Source organism: Sorex fumeus, unplaced genomic scaffold, assembly GCF_029834395.1.
Source record: "Sorex fumeus unplaced genomic scaffold, SorFum_2.1 ptg000021l, whole genome shotgun sequence".
Taxonomy (NCBI): domain Eukaryota; kingdom Metazoa; phylum Chordata; class Mammalia; order Eulipotyphla; family Soricidae; genus Sorex; species Sorex fumeus.
The window spans coordinates 12,910,004-12,930,102 of NW_026606078.1; the positions used below are offsets into that span (position 1 = coordinate 12,910,004).

Genomic DNA, 20,099 nt, shown 5'->3' on the forward strand with positions numbered 1-20,099 from the left:
GATATTCTCCAACAATGGTGGAAAACAAACCACCAGCCTATAGCCAATGATTCATTACTAAAGGGGACAACTCCACAAATCCCTGATTTAGGGGGTACCTGATGTCTTAGGATGTATTTATGTGTTTGGTAGCATGGAGCTTATCCAGGATGGTGGCTGACAATTTTTTCTGTGATCCCCAGTGGAGGCAGGTGAAGTTTAAGCTGGTGGAGATGGATTTAGAATTTGGTAGGCACTGAACAGCTCTACTGTGGCCTACTCATAAGAAAAGCTCATCTCTGATCAAGTCTTTTGTTATGCATATCATGTGTTGTATCCATGTCCATACTTATTACTGGGATTATATTCATCTACAGTGATAGTTCTTCTAAGTCTAGAATAGCATTCTTTAACCACCATTTCAAGGACTTCTTCACAGGTATGAAAAGGTTGAATCCACCATTCTACCACCATGGTAGTAAATAGATGGTACTGAGAGGTCATAGATCTGCTTACAGCAGAGGTGTTATTTCAAAGGTATAGAAAAGGTTGTAAAACATTGATCTAGAATACCTAAAGTAAATGCAACTTTTAAAAGACAGAAAAGTGTGATAGGGGATAGAGTAAGAGTACAGTAGGTCAGTAGTTTGCCTTAGAGGCAGTCAACCTTTTTTCCATCCCCAGCACCCCATATGGTCCACATAGAACTGCCAAGAGTAATTCCTGAGTGTTGACCCAGGAGTAACCCCTGAGCATAGCGGGTTATGATGCCCTGCCTTCCGTGAAAAAACAAATAATCTGATAACTGTAGACTTTTGAGAATCTCCTTACTGTATCCTCACTATAATTGCTTTTGAGTATGTCTCTGACTATCTCCCGTGTGTATCTCCTAGATCTATTCCTGTCTTTTTTTTTTTTTTGGTTTTTGAGTCACACTTGGCGATGCTCAGGGGTTACACCTGGCTCATGCATTCAGGAATTACTCCAGGCAGTGCTCGGGGGACCATATGGAATGCTGGAAATCGAACCTAGGTCAGCCATGTTGGCTGCGAGCAAGGCAAACGCCCTACCCGCTGTGCTATCCCTCCAGCCCCTCTATTCCTGTCTTAACCCTCTAAAAGACCTGCACGGCAGATCTTTTAGATCAGGACCAGACCAAAGATGAGTGATTACTGAAAACTTGAAGTATCAGGACCAGATCAGATCAGGACCAGACCAAAGATGAGTGATTACTGAAAACTTGAAGTATCTGGAAAAACTTGAACCATAGAGCTGCCTAAGGGGAGGGAATCTGAAGAGCTCACTCTCATCCCTCAGCTCAGAATTTATGCTACTCTCCCATAGAGACCTCTCTAACTGCTTTAATTTCATCCCTGCATTGACACTAGAACTCTAACCAAGACATCTTCAGGAGTGTCCATATATAAGGCAATCTCTAAATTGTGAGTAAATGTCCTTAGCTTAACATTTCAGTCTACAAATTCCACTAACGCTTAAAAAGCCAGCCAAGAGAATACAGTAATCCAGCTTGACACATAGTAGTTTTTGACAAAATGAGGAAACACAGAAATGTGCTACAAATTATGGGCAAAATGAAATCTCAGAAAAAGAATGAGAAGCAACTGAATCTTCCCAGGTCAGACTGGTCTATTGACTGAAAACTGTCGACCTTCTTGTAATGGGGGTAGAAGATGTTTCTTTCTGCTGTAAATTACAGCATCCCCAATCACAACACACAGCCTCTGGCAGATAAACAGCCCAGCTCCACAAGTCATCTTGAAAAGAATAAAAAAGAAGAAGCTGAACTTTTAGGGCCTTCTTGGAAGGGGGTGCAGGCATAGCAGCCCCAGACACACTAGACCATTGCCAGCATGGAACTTGCCCAGCTCCACATTGAACCTCATCAAGACACAAATTGTTCCAGCTCCATAGCTCCCAGAGCTCTTGGCCACAGATACCTCCAAATTTTGTAACACTGTTAGCCTAATAGGACCACAGAAAATCTGATGGGAATATTGTACAGAAAACCAGCAATCTCATTGAGCAAAACCAAAATACAAAAGATTCAGTTAGCACCAATCAACCCAGTAAATCCTCAGACCATAACTTTAGAAACGCCATTGTGAAACATAATAATTATCACAAATTGGTTGTATTGATCTAAGTTTTGATCATTCCATTTCCCTTTGTGTTGTAGTTCTTGCTTGTGCAGCTCCTCAGCTACCTGGACTGGGTATCCTGTAGGAATGTTCAGGGAATCCTAGAGGCAATGCTTGGATACTGAGTCTAAGCAATGGTAACGGGTGGAAGGCAGGGACCTATTGTTTCCTGGAGAACAGTATAGATTAATTAAAGATTAATAATTTATCATTGGTCTGGCTTGGGCGTTTTGTGTGTGTGTGTGTGTGTGTGTGTGTGTGTGTGTGTGTGTGTGTGTGTGTGAAACCTTTAAAGGATCATAAGCTTTGTTCTTGTTTAGGGACCGTAAAGATCCTGGGCACGATTTTCACCAAAAACTGAACGGAGCCCATGTAACCATTCATTTTCCTTCCCATTAATCTTCACTTTCACCTCCCCTTACCACATGCCCTTCTTCTGCATGTACTGCATTTCTTTTGCTTTTATATAATCACTACTTGTCCTGAATAAACCTGTCTATTGGCCATCAGTCAGTAGCCTGTGTCACAGGGAGCATTGGAATTGACTCCTTGTTCCAGGTCACCAGTGGAAATCTTTTTGTTGTAATAAGCAATATGAAGTAAATTTGTTTTTGCCTGCTAAGAGGACAGACTTGAGTAGTGGGTTGGAGACATTGGTTGAGGGAAAGATATACTGATGGTGGAACCGGTGTTGGAACATTGAATGCCTGAAGTGACTATATTATGAATAACTTGGTAAATCATGAGTCATAATAAAGAATAAAATTTAAAATTAAGAAGTTTGTGTGAAGTCAAGGAATATTTCAAATATTATGGAATTGAGTAAAATTTGAATTCAAATGCATAGAGATTTACAGCAACTATATAGCAAGGTAACAAGGGCAGATTTATGTCCTGGTTCCTCATCTAAATGTGTCACTGTGTCAAGCACTACTGTATAACAGTGAACAGTAGTATTCAGCTTCATCCTCTGATTGGGCTCCCGGGATTGTGAGGGCAGCTTTGTTCCCAAGGATGGAGCCTGAGAACCGGGCTGGGGTCCAGGGGTGTTTTTTGTTTGTGTCATAAATCATTGTTCTGGGAGCTTGACCAGACTTCTGCTGGAACCAATATGGATAGTGACCATCAGTGACTACTCCAGTGCTAGAACCATATGTGAGAATGACTGTCCCTCCCGGGTTCATGGTCAGTGAAGGCTCCTGAGTCACCACAGCCTGAGAATTGGACCCTGAAATGGAAACAGAAGCATGTCAGGAATGAAAATGGAAGTCAGAGAAATTCCCCAAAATTTGGTCACTGAAATCTCCACGACCTGGACAGTGAGTAAAGAGGAAAAAGACGAGAAGGAGGAGAGGAGTCCTGCTCATGGTGCAGACTTTCAAGGGCATTCTGGTCCCACAGCTGACACAGGACTCTGGGGTGTCATTTATGTCCCTCTGACCCTGGGGGAAGGGTTTGTGTTGGGTATGCTTGTTGCATATTTGAGCTATTTAGCATAAATCCCCTCCTCCAGTTCTGTGTCTTCAAGGCAGCACTAAGTCTGGGGTGGTTTTTAGCTGGTTTATTCCCTTGAGAGGAACCACCTGTTGGCACTTTTTCTGTCTGGATATGCTGCAGGCCTTGTTCACTTCAAGAACATCAGTGCCCCCTGTAGATTTCTCAAGATGGTGTTTAGTGTATTTCAATTATTCAGAGCAAAGTGGGGTTTTTTTAATTAGTGGTTTTCAGTCTTTTAAAAGATTCTTTTTCCCCATGTAAAAACAAATTCTTATTTTTGCTTTTGCTTTTTTTTTCTGAAATAGAAGTCATTCAAAATATTGCTAGGATTCAACTCAGTACCCTTTGAATACTCCCTAGTACCACCACTCTGACTCCATCTTCTACTAATCCTTATTGATACTTCTTTATTTTTTGATACTTCTTTACTCCTGTTCAATATCCTCCTCAAAGCTTCAATTCTGCCTAATGTATACCTATCCTTGCACCCATTTAGCAATTATCACTTATGTAATTTTCTCTTTCTTTGTATTCATAACTCATTTCAGAAATAATCTTTATTGGTTTTGGGTGTTTATCAAGGTGACATCATGTTCATTGTTAAAAATCTTTGTCTTGGTTTGACTGTAGGTCAGTGGGGAGAGTAACTCCCTCACATGTGGCTGATTAGGGTTCAATCCCCAGTATCTCATACCATCTTCTAGCTTGCTAGGAGTGATCCCTGACCATACAGTCAGGAGTAAGCCCTGAGTACTGCCTGGCAATAAAGATTTTATAGGTTAGTATGATATTACATGCAGTACAAATATTAGGTCTGACAAATATTTAAAACAGGCAGAGGAAAAAGTATACATTTTTATTCTTTTTTCTATGTTCGTGATGGGGATTTTTTCTGTGAGAATTTTACATTTACAGAAAAAAATGCAAAAAATATATAGAGATATCTTATATATGTTTTGTTTTTTACCTGTAATTAGGTATTATGTTAATCTTGATCATTTGGTGTATACTTTAGTTGCTGTTACAATTTCTCCACCTTTTCAATTTCAAATAGTTGTCAGTACACTGAGCTTTTCCTATTCTATTGTGTGGTGACCTCTAATTTAATTTTTACTTTACAATTCCCTAATTATATAGGTCATAAGTTACTGTATTTATTTCTTATTTTATACTGTGAATATCTTGCAATGTGTTAGACCTATTTTTATAGGTCATTCATATTTTCTTGCCTTATTTTTTCTACTGATTTTAAAATAGACTTGCATTTTGTGTTTATTTATTATTGGTTGACTCTCAAGAAATTTGCTAAAGAATCTGAGGGATATTCTGTATTTGATTCATTTATGTTTTGGTTAGTTTTAATATATGTGTTTATTCTGAAGAAATGAAAATGAATAAATGAACAATTTAATTTTCCAGCATGTAGATTCAGACTTTTCAAGCAATTAAATCATCACCTTGGATAGGAGTGATTTTTTCTGAGTTGATCTACAAATGTGTTCCTGAATTACCCTGTATGTGTTATCTTCCATCACAATCTTGCTCCTTGAGTTGGCCTTATGTAAGCTTTTCTTAAAAATTGGGGTGGGAGAAATAATATTTGGGTTGTGGGGTATATTGGGGCTGTCTCTTCAGTTCTGACCCTACCTGTGCAATGAGAGAGGAACACGAGAAGGAGAGGAGTCCAGGCCCTGGTATGTGGGAAGCCAAGAGCACTCTCATAGACCCTGGCCGTGGTTCCCATGTTAGGGACATTGGTGACAGTCTCCCAGGACTTCCTAACCTCAGCCCTCAGCGGATACCTGATCTATAGCCACATACATCAGGATGACAGTTATCTTATCTGGCCTTATCTATAGTGACCTCCAGGATGCATCTACTGCCATAAGACCCTTTGATATACAAATGTAAAGCTCAGGATGCACCTACTGCCATAAGACCCTTTGATGTACAAATCAAAGGGTCTGTGCAGGGACTCACAGAAAGGTAAGTGCTTGCCTAATCAAAATCCCCACCTCATGATCGAGGCCGAGGGGACAGCATCAGGGGAGAATTGTGTGTTCAGTCTCATAATAGGTACATGGACGGTCACTGCGCCCCTTTGTCGTGTCCTTTGTGGAATGTGTGTGTGAGTGAATGGGCGGTCAGAGACGTCCTCGCCTCTGATTCGAGTCTGTGGTTCCATGGCTGGGCACCCTTAAGGTCCCCAAAAAGGCTACAGAATTCGGTTGGGCTGCCTGTGGTTCCACAGGAAACATATGGTCTATGGTGGTGCTGACTTAGACGTCAGCTGCAAGTCACCTCTGGCTGATCCACGATGGGTAAATTTCCCACTGGCCAGGCAAGCAACTGAGTGGGCCCCTTTGTCGGGCCTCCCCCGTGTCTTGCGTCTGTTTTTCCCAGGTATTCACGCGGGGCTTCAGCCTTACAGTAACCCATCTCCTATCTCGTCTCTATTCATGTTTTTTTCTTCCTTCTACTCCTTTCGTCTGTGTCACAATTGAGTGTTCAGTCTCATATGAGGTATATGAGATGGTCACTGGGTGAGATAAGGCCCCCCCCTGCGCCCCTTTGTTGTGTCCTCTGTGGAATGTGTGTGTGAGTGAATGAGCGGTTAGAGGCATCCTCGCCCCTGATTCGAGTCTGTGGTTCCACGGCTGGGCACCCTTAAAGGCTACAGAATCTGAGTGGGCCCCTTTGTGGAGGCCTCCCCCATGTCCCAGGTATTCACGTGGGGGACAGCCTTCCAGTGACTCATCTCCTGTCTCGTCTCTCTTTATGTCTTGTCTGCCTTCTATTCCTTTCATCTGTCTTACTCCCTCTCTCCTTCCTATGTTTCTCATTTTCTATATTCATGTATATCTGTATCTTTGAACTAAGCAAGAAGGAATTGTTTGTTGGTGGTTTAAAGACCTCCCTTAAGCACCAAGGAATCTAGGTAAAGAAAAAGGACCTTGTCAATTTCTTTCTTCTTGAAAATGTGTGTATAAGAAATGTAGGGGCCGTGACTGTCTTAAATCCCCGTCCTGGCCTTTTCCTACCTGCAATGAAACTTAGAGACCTTCTTTTTTTTTTTAATTTTTTTTATTAATTTTTTTTTATTAGTGAAACACCATGAGGTACAGTTGTAGATTTACAATTTTTTGTGCTTGGGTTTGATTATACAATGATCAGATACCCATTCCTCCACCAGTGCCCATTTTCCACCACCATGGATAATATCCCCCCCACCCCCATCCCCTCATCCCCCCCTGCCTCTGTGGCAGGGCAATCCCCTGTGTTCTCTCTCTCCTTTTGGGTGTTGTGGTCTGCAAAAGAGGCATTGAGTGTCAAACATGTTCAGTGCATAGTCCACTTTCAACATGCATCTCCCCTCCCTCCTGGGAGGGACCTCCAAACACCCTTTATTTGGTGTTCCCTTCTCTATCTGAGCTGCCCTTTCCTCTAGAATGCCCAACTGGCCACTAAGCTATGGAGTAATCCTCCTGGTGCTGATCTCAGCTATTCTTGGGTATTAATCTCATACTTTGTTACTTTATATCCCCCAGATGAATGCAATCTTTCTATGTCTATCCCTCTCTTTCTGACTCATTTCGCTTAGCATGATACTTTCCATGTTGTACCACTTGTATGTAAATTTCATGACTTCATCTTTTCTAAGAGCTACATAGTACTCCATTGTGTAGATGTACCAAAGTTTCTTTAACCAGTCATCTGTTCTTGGGCATTCAGGTTTTTTCCAGTTTCTGGCTATTGTAAAGAGTGCTGCAATGAACAAACAAGTGCAGATGTCACTTCGACTATACATTTTTGCCTCTCTGGGATATATTCCCAGGAGTGGTATCGCTGGGTCAAATGGGAGCTCAATTTCTAATTTTTTGAGAATCGTCCATACTGTTTTCCAGAAGGGCTGAACCAGTCGGCATTCCCACAGTGAAGGAGTGTCCCTTTCTCGCCACATCCGTTGCTTTTGTTCTTTTGAAAGTGGGTCAGTCTCTAGAGACCTTCTTAAAGGGCTACTGCCTTTGTGCTCCTTAGTCCCCAGCCCTTCTCTGCCTCCCTCTATCCCCTCCCCCTCTATCAGCCCAAATTTGTTTTGGGTGGCCTGGTGAGTGGGCCCATCTCTTTCCCCCTCTCTTCTCCCTTCTCAACCCAATCTTGTTTTGGGTGGCCTGGTTAGTGGGCTGATCTCTCTACCTCTCACTCTCTCAGTCACTTTCTCCACTCCTTACTCCCCCTCCCTTTCCAGGCTTTTCCTCCCTGTGGGCACCTGTCAGCCCCCTAGGGCACTCACCGCTGGAAGTCTCCCGTGACAGGATAAGGGGATCACAGCTGCGATTCTCAGAATAAAATAGAGTCCCCTGCAGAAGAAAAAACTGCATCATTAGGTACTCCTCAGTTAAGCACATCCACGTCCCCACATTTGAAAATGCAGCCTTTCTTTTTCCCTCTCCCTTCACCCTCCTTTCTTACGACCTTGGGAAATGCACTTAGCAAAAGGGAACTCTTTGTTGTGGGTCTTAAGGACTCTCTCCAGGCTCCAGTTACTGCACTCCAAAGTAGTTTTGTCATGTTAAATGAGATTGGAAAAAAAAAACTTGGGAGTGCCTGAATGATTTCTATTGGACCCTCCTTATTTTCCTAAACAGTGGAAATTGATAGAATAACAATTGGATTTGTCCATTCTCCTTTGACACAAGGAGCTAAGGTTTATCATGGTACACCCATCACAGTGCCTCTGAGTCACTTCCATTCCTTTGTTTTTCTGTAATCACGTCTCTATGCTCTCCTCCCCAACCAGTTAATCAGCTTTCCCCCTAGTCAGAATCTGTTAATATGTAAGATCAGATCCTTGTAGGACACTGAACTTGTATTGTAAATTGTGAGTCGATCTGCTAAGTGAGAATCTGTCCTAGAAGAATGTCCTGACTAGTTTGGATAAGGCTAAACATTTTTCCCTTTCAAACTGCCTTCAGTAAATAATTTCAGTATACTACAAGAGGCAGCTTCCCTTATCTCACAGAGCAGATCTCAGGTGCTAGCCAGGCCTGATCTTTGGGATGTAGATGCCAGGCTCCAGGCAGGCTGATCTTTGGGACATAGATTCCAAGATCTAGCAGACTGGTTTTTGATGTGCTAATCCAAGTGCTTGTAACTTGTAAAAGGTGAGGCCAAAATTACTGGTCTGCAGATGTAAAGAAGCAATGTATGTTTTACTGCCTCAAACTTCTTTCTCCTTTTGATGACATCACTGTATTGCCCCTTTAGAGGTACCATGATCTATATGAGGAGAGTTCAGGGCTCTCCACTAGGAGGTCTGAGAGAACAGAGGAAAATATGCTTGAGAGAATCTGAGTTTCTTTTATAGGATATAATGAGATTGTAAGAATGGGCTGGGAGAGGCAGAAGAGATACGAGAGTGAATGGAGAGAGGATTGGAATAAACTGCAACTAAGTCAAGCAGCCTGGCCATAAGGTTTCCTCCCTTTTCCTGCCCATCGCCATCCACCTCCCTGGAGTGGGGGAAACTACCGAACATGGGCGGTGGGAAAGATAGATTGCTGCCATCCTTTTTGTGTTCACACATGAATTCAAATATTTTCTTATGCTAATATTAAAGTTTAGTAAAAAATTCAAAGGGCTTTTTCTGGGTCTGAAAGCATATTTGTATTTTTGTGGAATTGTTAAAAATATCTGGTATAGAAAGCTCATGATTTTAAATCATTAAGGTACAAGAACTATTGAAATTAAGCCAAAGAAGTTTTTATCATGTTTTATAAAAATTGATCATAGGTCTTATGTTGTTATGTTAATGTACATGTTTGTATCTGCCTTGAATTAGAATATTTGATCTAGAAGGAGTTAAAATAACTGACACATGAAAACAGGTTCAAAAAAGTAATGGTTTAGTTTAAACATGAGTTTCTAGAGTTATAAAACTGGTTGCAAAATTTGTCCTACCAGTGCTCTATCTGATCTCTGAGACTCTTGGTAACTAAAATTTCTAGAACTACTAAGAGTTATAAAGTGGGATAATCTCAGATGTCAGCCTTCTGTAATGGTCTCTGAGAATGGAGAATTGCATGGAAAATGTGGGAAATTTTCCTAACTACATTGTTAATCAACCTGTCCAGTGCTTGAAAGTACATGCTATTATTTTGAATAACTTTATTTCACGCAAAGCCTTGTCACCAGGTATCAACCTCGCCCTGTTCTTCAGAAATCTTTGTACACAAGTGTGAAATACTTAATGTTTCATAATAATCTATGAGTGCTTTAATCTTTTGTATTTGTGTTTTCCTGGAAATCAGAATTTTAAGATGCCTTCTGGTTAATTTCTAATGTAAAGTGATCTTTTGCCCAGTGAATATACCTTGTAAGAGCTTTAATTGGGCATTTTTTAAGGCTTTTTTAATATCTATGGGAGCATTGCAGAGTACAGTTTTTGTTAAGTGAGATTAAGATAAGGTCAGCACCATTTCTGCCTCCTCTCCAGTCTGGCTCTGCAGACGCCCTCTGGGCCCTAGTGGTTGCCTCCTTCGACCCTGATGGAGGATGCCTGGTGGCTCTGCTCAGTGACAGGCCTGACTCCTCATCTCGCTGCCTCTGTTTTCGACTCCTCTTCATAGTTCTGTATGACTGTTCTGGTGGTCCCCGTATTTTGTACCACCCAACTTCCACCCTTTATGATTACTGGTTCCCGCGCGATGGATGTTGTTTCACCCTGCTGAATCTGCCGCAAGACTGTCACCGCCCTCACCTCGCCACCCTGTTCACCCTCGGCCTTGACGGCGCCCTGACCTCACAGCACTCCGGTTTACCTACACTTCCTCTCATTGTGGATGCCGATTTAGAGCACCTTGAACGATCCATCTCTCACGTCGAGGATTCGCTAACGTCTTTTGGAGGTTGCTCTTCAAAACCACCGAGGACTGGACTTGCTCTTTATGAAAGAGGGGGGATTGTGTGCTGCATTGGGGAAGCGTGCTGTTTTTATGTCAATAATAGCGGGGTCATAAGGGAATCCATGCGTGAATTACCAGAGGGCCTGGAGCAAAAGCATCACCAACAAGAACCCTCCTCCTCTGGCTGGAGTTTCCATACCTTATTTCCATATCAGTTACCACTTTTAGGCCCCCTGTCAGCACTCTTGTTAGTAACCATTGGCCCTTGTATAGTCAATTGCCTGCTCACCTTTATTAGACAACAGATTGCCACAACATCGACGACCCCCATCCAGGTGCACTATCATTGCCTGGCTATGGAAGATGCTAGACTGTCGCAGGCCTCCACTGGGTCAGTTGAGCTCCCCTGCAGGTCTATCGAGTGGACCTTCTTGTTGCGGGAGTAGTGGCGTTGGACCTGCTCCCTGCACCCCCTTTCTTTTTTTCTTTTTGGAGCCCGTCAGTTGCAAGGCAAAGCACTGCAAGGGATGGCCCTGTGGCCCGTTTCAGACTTCCTGAGAGGCATGCTGGGTCTGCATAGAGGTTCCTCTGTTCCTGCCTTTTTCCACAATTCCCTTCTAGCAAGGAGAATTGAGGGATGGGCATCTCATCCTCCCTTCCACAAAACAGAGGTATTTTGCGATCTTGGGGGGACCCAGCCAATACCTCCCTGAACGAGGTTTTTATATAATAGCGAAGGGGAAGATGTGGGAAGCCAAGAGCCCTCTCAAAGACCCTGGCTGTGGTTCCCATGTTAGAGACATTGGTGACAGTCAGGACTTCCTAACCTCAGCCCTCAGCGGATACCTGATCTATAGCCACAGACATCAGGCTGACAGTTATCTTATCTGGCCTTATCTATAGTGATCTCCAGGATGCATCTACTGCCATAAGACCCTTTGATATACAAATGTAAAGCTCAGGATGCACCTACTGCCATAAGACCCTTTGATATACAAATGTAAAGCTCAGGATGCACCTACTGCCATAAGACCCTTTGATGTACAAATGTTTACCTTGAATGTTAGGTAAAGCTCTTGTTGCTGACCTTACCATGTATGGTTATATTGCTTCTGCTCTTGACTGGGCTGCCCTGACCCTATATAAACAGCCTGTATCCCTCAATAAAGTCTGTCCCTTTATCTCTCTGTTTCTAAACTGTACTCTGTCTCTTGTGTCTTGTGTTCATTCGGTTGGTCCCTTCTTGCACCATCGGATCAATCCTCGGGCCACCTCCGCAGGCCAGAGAGTGGTTAGCGGTGGCCCCCCGCACTGGTACATAAAAATCTCTGACCCAACCTCTGAGAATTTCTACCCAAGTCCCCTTTTTTTCTTCCCCTTATGTCAAAGTAGGGAATATCTATGCAAACAAGTTTCCATCTATCAATTACCCACACGTTCCTTTTTTATAATTTTTATTAGTGAAACACCATTTGTAAGTCTACAACCGTAGGCTTACAAATTTTTGTGCTTGGGTTTCAATTATACAATGATCAAGTACCCATCCCTCCGCCAGTATCTATTTTCTACCACCATGATTCCCAGTATCCCTCCCATCCCCCACCCCCCGCCCCACAAGAAGAAAACATCCAACCCCATCAAAAATGGGGCAACGAAATGAACAGAAACTTTCTCAAAGAAGAAATCCGAATGGCTAAACGGCACATAAGAAAATGCTCTACATCATTAATCATCAGGGAGATGCAGATCAAAATCACAATGAGATATCATCTCACACCACAGAGACTGACCCACATCCAAGAGAACAAAAGCAACCGGTACTGGTGTGGATGTGGCAAGAAAGGGACCCTCCTTCATTGCTGGTGGGAATGCCGAATGGTTCAGCCCTTTTGGAAAACAGTATGGATGATTCTCCAAAAATTAGAAATTGAGCTCCCATTTGACCCAGCAATACAACTCCTGGGAATATATCCCAGAGAGGCAAAAAAGTATAGTTGAAGTGACATCTGCACTTGTTTATTTATTGCAGCACCCACACTTTTCTGAGCCCAGCATCTAGACCCAAATCTCAGCCCAGAAACAGCATGATGGAGATTTGCTTTCTGCCTTGGGAAAGCCCAAGAGAAAGCACCTACGGAGACTAAAGTCCTTGCTCAGGCGACTCTGATAGGCCAGAGAAGGTGCAACTGCAGAGTTCTCAACCGTGAGTGCACATGGAACTGATGTCGGTGGGCCCCACGGGTGACTTATATGAAGCGGGGAGGAGAAAGACAGTCACTTTCTCCCCATCCACCTCTGCCACTCGGGACCCAGGGTTGCTGGGTTCTTGTCTCGCCTCACAGAAAGGAATTTCAGGAGTAGACAAGCAGTGAAGTAAATAGATTTTATTTGGAGGATTTTTAGGTATGGAGGGAGGGAGAGAGAGTGAGAGAGTAAAGTTAGACACGAAAGCATGAAAGTACACATCTCAAGAGGGGAGATGCGGGCGACACATGTGCTCGGGCACCACATGTGCTCGGCCACGTGGGCACAAGCAGCACATGGGCTCGGGCAGCAAATGCGCGCACTTCCTTTGTTCAAGGTGGCCTTTATAGGGTTTCTCCAACCTGCCCCCACGTGGGGCTTCTTCCCAGGTAAATGTCCCGTTGCTAAGGAGGTTGCCAGGGAGGATGGGAGTGGTGATGGTCTTCTTTGAAATTCCTTTCCTGGCCTTTTGTTCCTAGAGGAGCTTCTTTGGGTCTGTTTTTCTGCAGGGCTGGCTTTTGTCGTTGCCTCAGGAGGGGGCCCTCCCTGTCTACCTGCCTACATCAGAACAGCTACCAGGCCAGGTACCAAGTTTACTGATCTCATTGTACAGATAAGGAAGAAGCATAGGTAGTTCCACAGTGACCCTGCCAATTGTACTTGAAAAAAGTGAAATGAAAATAAAATCTAAACAGATCTCATAGAGTAGATTAAAAAAATTTTTCAAGTAAGATATAGAATTGTCACCCCTATATGATTGGCATAGAGAAGCAGCATTTTTTTTCTCCCAACACCACACATAATTCCCCCTTCTTCATTGCCTTAGGAGGGGGCCTTCCCTGTCTACCTGCCTACATTCTATTCCCCCCTAGAGATTTCTTAAATCTTTAAGGGGAAAATGGTCGGTGGTCCATATTCTGAAGCTGCTGCATGCTGACAAGAGGGGCGCAGACCCTACCTGTGCAAGGGGGAAATCTCATGCTACCTTAGTTTATAATGGGCCCCACGCAATAAAGTGGTTGGGTTCCTGAAGTTATCTGGAAGAAAAGATCACTTCATTTATACTGAGGGATATTACTTTGAAATGGTTAGACCCTGGAGGAGTAGAAATTCCTTTTTGACCCAGGGGGAACAGAGTTGTTTGCTATCTTAAAAAACAAGAGTTAAAGCAACAGAAATCAAAGCAACATAATGCCATACCCATCTCTATCATTAAAACAATGAAAAAGATTAACTCTACAAACAGGTTTGGTTGATAATATGATTTCCTGTGTCCTGATTTTTCTAATGGACACAGAAACACCAAGACATTCTCTGGATTTCTCAGTACAGATTGGAAAATCTTCTGCCCATACACTGAAACTATCAATGAGAACCAACAGATATTTATACCTTGAACATATGAACATTTGATCATTTGCATAAGGTCAAGCCTTGATGCTGAACAGGTGTTAGGAGAGGAGGCTCAGGATTTCCACTAGGTTTATTAATGGCACAGAAAACACAGTTCTGAATTACTTCTACCTTACTTGCTGTTCAGTTCCTCCCCTTGGGAGATGGTTCTCACTAGTGTTAAAACATAACCCTTTAATAATTTTCCATTGCATTGGTCCAGGAGTTAGCAACTTTCCTTGTTGGGTAAATCCATCAACTTCCTTTTGGAAACCTCCAATGTCCATTGTTCCTCTTCTGCAGAGCATTCTGGTTTAGAGGAAGTATTCTCTGGTGTTAATCCCATGATGCAACAGAAATTAAGATCTGATAATATTCTTGTTCTCTCCAAATGACTGTTCACAGAAAATGAGATGCAATAAAGTATAGAAAGAAAATTCACAGTATTTTAGAACTAGATATTAATCTATTCTAATTTAACCAGTTTAGATGCAATAAAGTATAGAAAGAAAATTCACAGTATTTTAGAACTAGATATTAATCTATTCTAATTTGACCAGTTTAGATGCCCTTCTCAACACTTTGGCCAATTCAGACTGGGAGAAAGCAATTCTGCACTTTGAGATGAGCTTCACCCTAGTAAACCTCTGGCTCCCAATGCTCGGATCAGACTAGTGACAGCATGTATAACATTGAGTTCCTTTACAGATTAGGCTGTTTACCTACAGACAGTAAACCAAGTTTTATATAAATTTCCCCAAAGGGGGTACCTATTAGATCAAGATTAAAAGGCCCTCCCGTTGATCGTCGATTTGCTCAAGCGGGCCCAGTAACGTCTCCATTGGAGACTTTGTTGTTACTGTGTTTGGCATATCGAATACTCTTGGTAGCTTGCCGCGCTCTCCGAGAGGGGCGGAGGAATCGAACTCGGGTCAGCCATGTTGGCCGCTTGTAAGGTGAACGCCCTACCCGCTGTGCTATCGCTCCAGCCCTCAAGTTCAAGATTAGGATACATTTATTCAATCACCTCTGTAGAATTAGAATCTGATTCTTACAAAAAGCAAGTTACAGAAACATGTTTTCTCTCCACCTTCATTGTAAAACTTTGCAAGATAGCTTTAACAAGTCTGGCTTGTTCTTTTGCATAAACACAGTAAGATTAGAAAACTCTCCATTTGGGATACCCCATTATTTGCTGAGAAATGCTGGGGGTCGGCTAAAGACAGGAGACACACCAATAACGGCATTAATCTTATCTGGCACGTCAGGGTTACCCAGGCCTGTCCATAAGATGTCCCGCGACAAACTGGATAGCCTCGAGCCTTCAGGTTGAACTGGATGTGGCTTTGGGTCTCATTTTCTACAAAGATGTCCTGGCAGAAAGGAATCCATCCCATCTCTTCTTCAGGGCTGGGAGAAATCCTGGTTTCCAGGTTTTTCTTGACGCTGAGAGTAGGCCCAGGAGTTAGTCATTGCAGAGTCCTAGATTCCTCATTCTTCATAGCAGTGATGATTTCCAGTCTTTCCTTGAGCTGGCCTGCCTCTAGGGTCACCCTGAGGTTTGTAGGGTACTTTAAACAGTACCTGTTAAGTCCCTGCTCCTGTCATTTAGACAGATCCCCTGACTGTTTCCCTGGAAGAGGGCTTTGGGGTCCCATGGCTGGTTTTTCCTGTCTGCATGAGGGGTAGACCCTATTACAGAGCGGAAAGACTTATCTGTATTTATGCAAACCAATGTAGTGCCATGAAGCATCAAAAACATCTGAAGGTACAAAAGAAGAGAAAAGCAAGCTTTTCACCTTACTCAGAGCGAGGTGTAATACACCCATTTGCTGTGGGTCCTAGTCAAAAGAAGCTTAAATCTGTAGCGATAAAGGATACAATTTAGCAGCATTTTAAAACCTTGACTTCCCATTTTCTAAGAGCACTGTACCAGGAGTCTGGACAATCTGCCCAATATCTTTTCCATAAGAGCTTACCAAAAAGGCACTAGAACAATTCTGCAGGTGTAATTTAAAGAGTTTCTTATAACAGTACAGTTTAATCAGTTCCTTTTTTAAAACACAACCTCAAACGTTCTGCACATTCCTTAACATTCACTCTGTCCTATAACTTTCCTTCATCTCGTTTCAAAATCATCTTCACTTTAACAGGATCCCTTTCCTTTTTCCCACTGACGATATCTCCATCCATTATCTTTCTGACTTATGACATACATCTATAGTAGTACAATGTACAATGGGATCTCCCAAATTTAGACACTAGTTACCAACCATCTCACTTAACATGACAAAACTGTACTCTGCAGTGCTATTTCAAAAGCATTAGATCAGTTCTATAGATATTCAAAAAGCCTTAAAAATGCTCACAATTAAAGATCTTACAAGGTATATCCACTGGGCAAAAGATCACTTTACATTAGAAATTAACCAGGAGACATCCTAAAATTCTGATTTACAGGAAAACATAAATACAAAAAGATTAAAACACTCATAGATTATCATGAAATCAGAAAGCATTTCACACTTAGGTACAAAGTTCTCAGACCAGGACTAGGTTGATACCTGGAGACAACGCTTGGGATAAAACAAAATTATCAAAAAATAGCATGCACTTTTAAGCAATAGACAGGCTAATTAACAACATAGTTAGTAAAATTTCCCACATTTTCCATGCAATTCTCCATTCTCAGAAACTATTACAGAAGGCTGACATCTGAGGTGAACCCATTTTATAACTCTTAGTAGTTCTAGAAATTTTAGTTACCAAGAGTCTCAGAGATCAGATAGAGCACTGGTAGGACAAACTTTGCAACCAATTTTATAACTCTAGAAACTCATGTTTAAACTAAACCATTACTTTTTTAACCTGTTTTCATGTGTCATAGTTATTTTAACTCCTTCTAGATCAAATATTCTAATCCAATGCAGATACAAATATATACATTAACATAACAGCATAATACCTATAAACAATCAATTTTTATAAATCATGATAAAACCTTCTTTGTCTTAATTTCAATAGTTCTTGTACCTTAGTTATTTAAAATCATGAGCTTTCTACACCAGATACTTTTAACAATTCCACGAAAATACAAACATGCTTTCAGAAACAGAAAAGGCCCTTTGGATTTTTTTTTTTACCAAACTTTGATATTAGCATAAGAAAATATTTAAACCTTTCACAAGTACTTTCACAAGCTATAAGCACTTGGGACCAGTCTGCTAGAGCTTGGAATCTACATTCCAAAGACAAGTATCTGAACTTTGCATATCAGAGACTAGCCTGGCTAGAGCTGCTGCAAACCTACACCCCAAAGATCAGACCTGGTTAGCACCTGAGATCTGCATATCTAAGACCAGCTAGGTTTCTGTGAAAAAAGAGAAACTGCCTCTTACAAATTTTTCATAAAAGTTAGCTGAGGCTTATAAGATAAGTTCTTGCTTTCTCTGAACTCTATTTCAGTTTAGTTTCAGGCTCTAGTTCCATAGCTCTTTTAGATAGCACAGATTCTTAAGTTCAAAAAGGATTTCAACTGTTAATAATATAATCAGCAATGTTCTTCTAACAAGAATTTTAGATTGAGAATTCTGCTTTCTCTGTAGGCTCAACCTTCTGATAAGGATTAACCCTTGTCTAACAGGTTCCAAAAACAACTGCATTTCTTAAATCACTGGGTTGCATATCACTAACTTCTCTAAAATTTTTACTTCTGATTTCAGCCTGGTTCCAACACTCGAGTGTTCCACATAGACAGACAGATAGACAGACACAGACAGACAAACAAGAAAATGAACTGACTAAAACACCACACGTACATGTGCACACATCTGTAGTTGATCGATCAATCTGACCCTTCAAAAAATGGCAGGGAGACACTGATGGACTGAGAAAGGAAGGGCAAAGAAACCTTATCGGCTGACTGGGAACTCTGCTCCCCATTTTCCAGCCTGACCAGCCAGTCTCCCGCTTGTAAAAAATGGGTCAAGAAAGCGCTTTTGTTAATATAAGCCGGCAAAATAAACTATGACAAAGATGTTACCATATTTTTGCCAAGACTAATTCTGAGGCAGGGAGCTAGTGTCTTATCAGACATGGGGATAGGCTTCTTTGTTTCTGATGTCAAATAGTTAATCATAAGATCTTGCATTTTCCTGTCTCCTCTGCTTTGATACTCTCCTATTTCTTTTGTTACCTGCAAAGGTCTGACTGCAAAATGATCTGGTAATGCAAACTGCCATTCACTGGCTATCTTTCCCCACTATATTCAGGCCACATGGTGTTACAGAGGTCAACAAGATCTCCTTTTCTAAATCTACCTAGTTGGAAGCTCCTCAGATGTTTTCCTCATTGCAAGCAATAATCTATGAAAAAGGATGGTTCCTTGGCAAAACTTTTCTCCAGGTCTATCACTTTGGCCTCACCTAAGGGAACTCTAACCTCCCTTAAATTGGCCTTTATTCAGAGGCTCATCTCCACCTGGGTGGGCCTGGCGTTGGGCAGACCCACAGCTGTGTGCCTGAGCCAAACTTAGTGCTGTGGTCTTAAAAACTCTGCTCCTTAAAAAAAAAAAAAAAACAGTTCTGCCTTTCTTAGCTTTCTACTTTTCCCACTTTTTGCTGGCTTGTGGCTTCTCTCCCGTTACCCTTTTATTTTTTTTCTGCCAAACATCTCAACTGCCTTCATTAGCATTTCAATTGACCTCTCTGCCTGGAAATTGATCTGCCTTAGTTTCCCAGAATCTTCTCGCTAGTGGGCTTTCCTCCAGTCCCTCCCATAGTGGATGGTGATGCAAAACAGACAAAGGAGGGGTGCCTCTTTGCAGAGACCATTCAGATGCTTTCCTGGCCGGTGGAGAACTTAGCCTTAGTGGTTCAGCATTGTGACTTGCGACCAGCAGCTATGCCAGTGCCACCATTGACCGTATGTTCTCCGTGGAGTCGCAGGCAGCCCACTCGAGCTCCGTGACTTTAGAGGGACTTTAAGAGTGCCAGGTCATGGAGCTACAAAATCACGCCCGATAGGAGGACCTATCAGGGTGCTCATACACACACGCATTCACACAGAGGTTATCACATTCCTCCCCCAGTCCCCCTAGAGATTTCCAAGGGAGCATACCTTCACAGCAGATCTTCCACAGATTACCTCCTTTATCTGATTCACAAGGTTTGGAGAGAAGGAACCTCGTGGGGGCCAATCCACAACGAAAGAAGACCATTCTGATGAACAATAAGTGTCAAACTTACTTTTCTTGATCATCAAGCCCAGATCCTGAGCTTTCCTGTGGATCTCAGAGAAGTGATCAATTCTGACCCATATTAAACAATCTTAATAAACAGAATTAGGAGAAAGATAATAAGTACACACACTATGGACACACGCACAGATCACACTTCGGCACTCTCTCAGACCGGTCCACTCTTTCACACGGGTACGCACTACACTCACCAGTCACCCTGGGACTCCCGAATATGCCCAAAGGGCGTACACATGATTTTTCACGTCCGGAGGGTTTAGTTATTCCAACTGAAGAAATCGGAAGTAGGGAAAGGCCAGTGCTGGCCCAAGAGTGGCATTAGAGAGTTCGGGTTCAGGGGCAGAGGAGGAGCAGAGTCGTCTCAGTGGGGGCCCCTTCTCCTGCCCGGGACTCCCGCCTAAGGCTCCTGGTCCGGGTGCCCCCGGGGAGCAGGCTGGTAGATGACTCCTTTGACCTGGGAGATAAGCAGTGAGTGGAACGATCCCTCGGGGGGCCCAACCAACCTGAAACGTCGGCCATCCTGCAGAGCAAAAGGTCTGCCATTTAGGCATTTTAACAATTAGAGAGAGGTTCTGAACACGAGAATGGGCCTCTGGCCAGTGGGAGAGAGTGAGTGAGAGAGGAGTGGACGGAGATTGTCCATGGTTCCATAGACGGTGTCTCGTT

The 20,099-nt window shown here is 42.6% G+C and overlaps 1 protein-coding gene across 1 annotated transcript in view; it reads right to left on the minus strand.

Moving 5' to 3' along the window:
* Window positions 1–3,061: 3,061 nt before the first annotated feature.
* The window catches only part of LOC130022889 (immunoglobulin lambda-1 light chain-like), a 60,646-nt gene continuing 43,608 nt past the window's right edge, over window positions 3,062–20,099 (minus strand). The window contains exon 9 of the mRNA XM_056113604.1: window positions 3,062–3,366. Coding sequence (XP_055969579.1) covers window positions 3,062–3,366 — 305 coding nt within the window. The remainder of the gene's footprint in view (window positions 3,367–20,099) is intronic.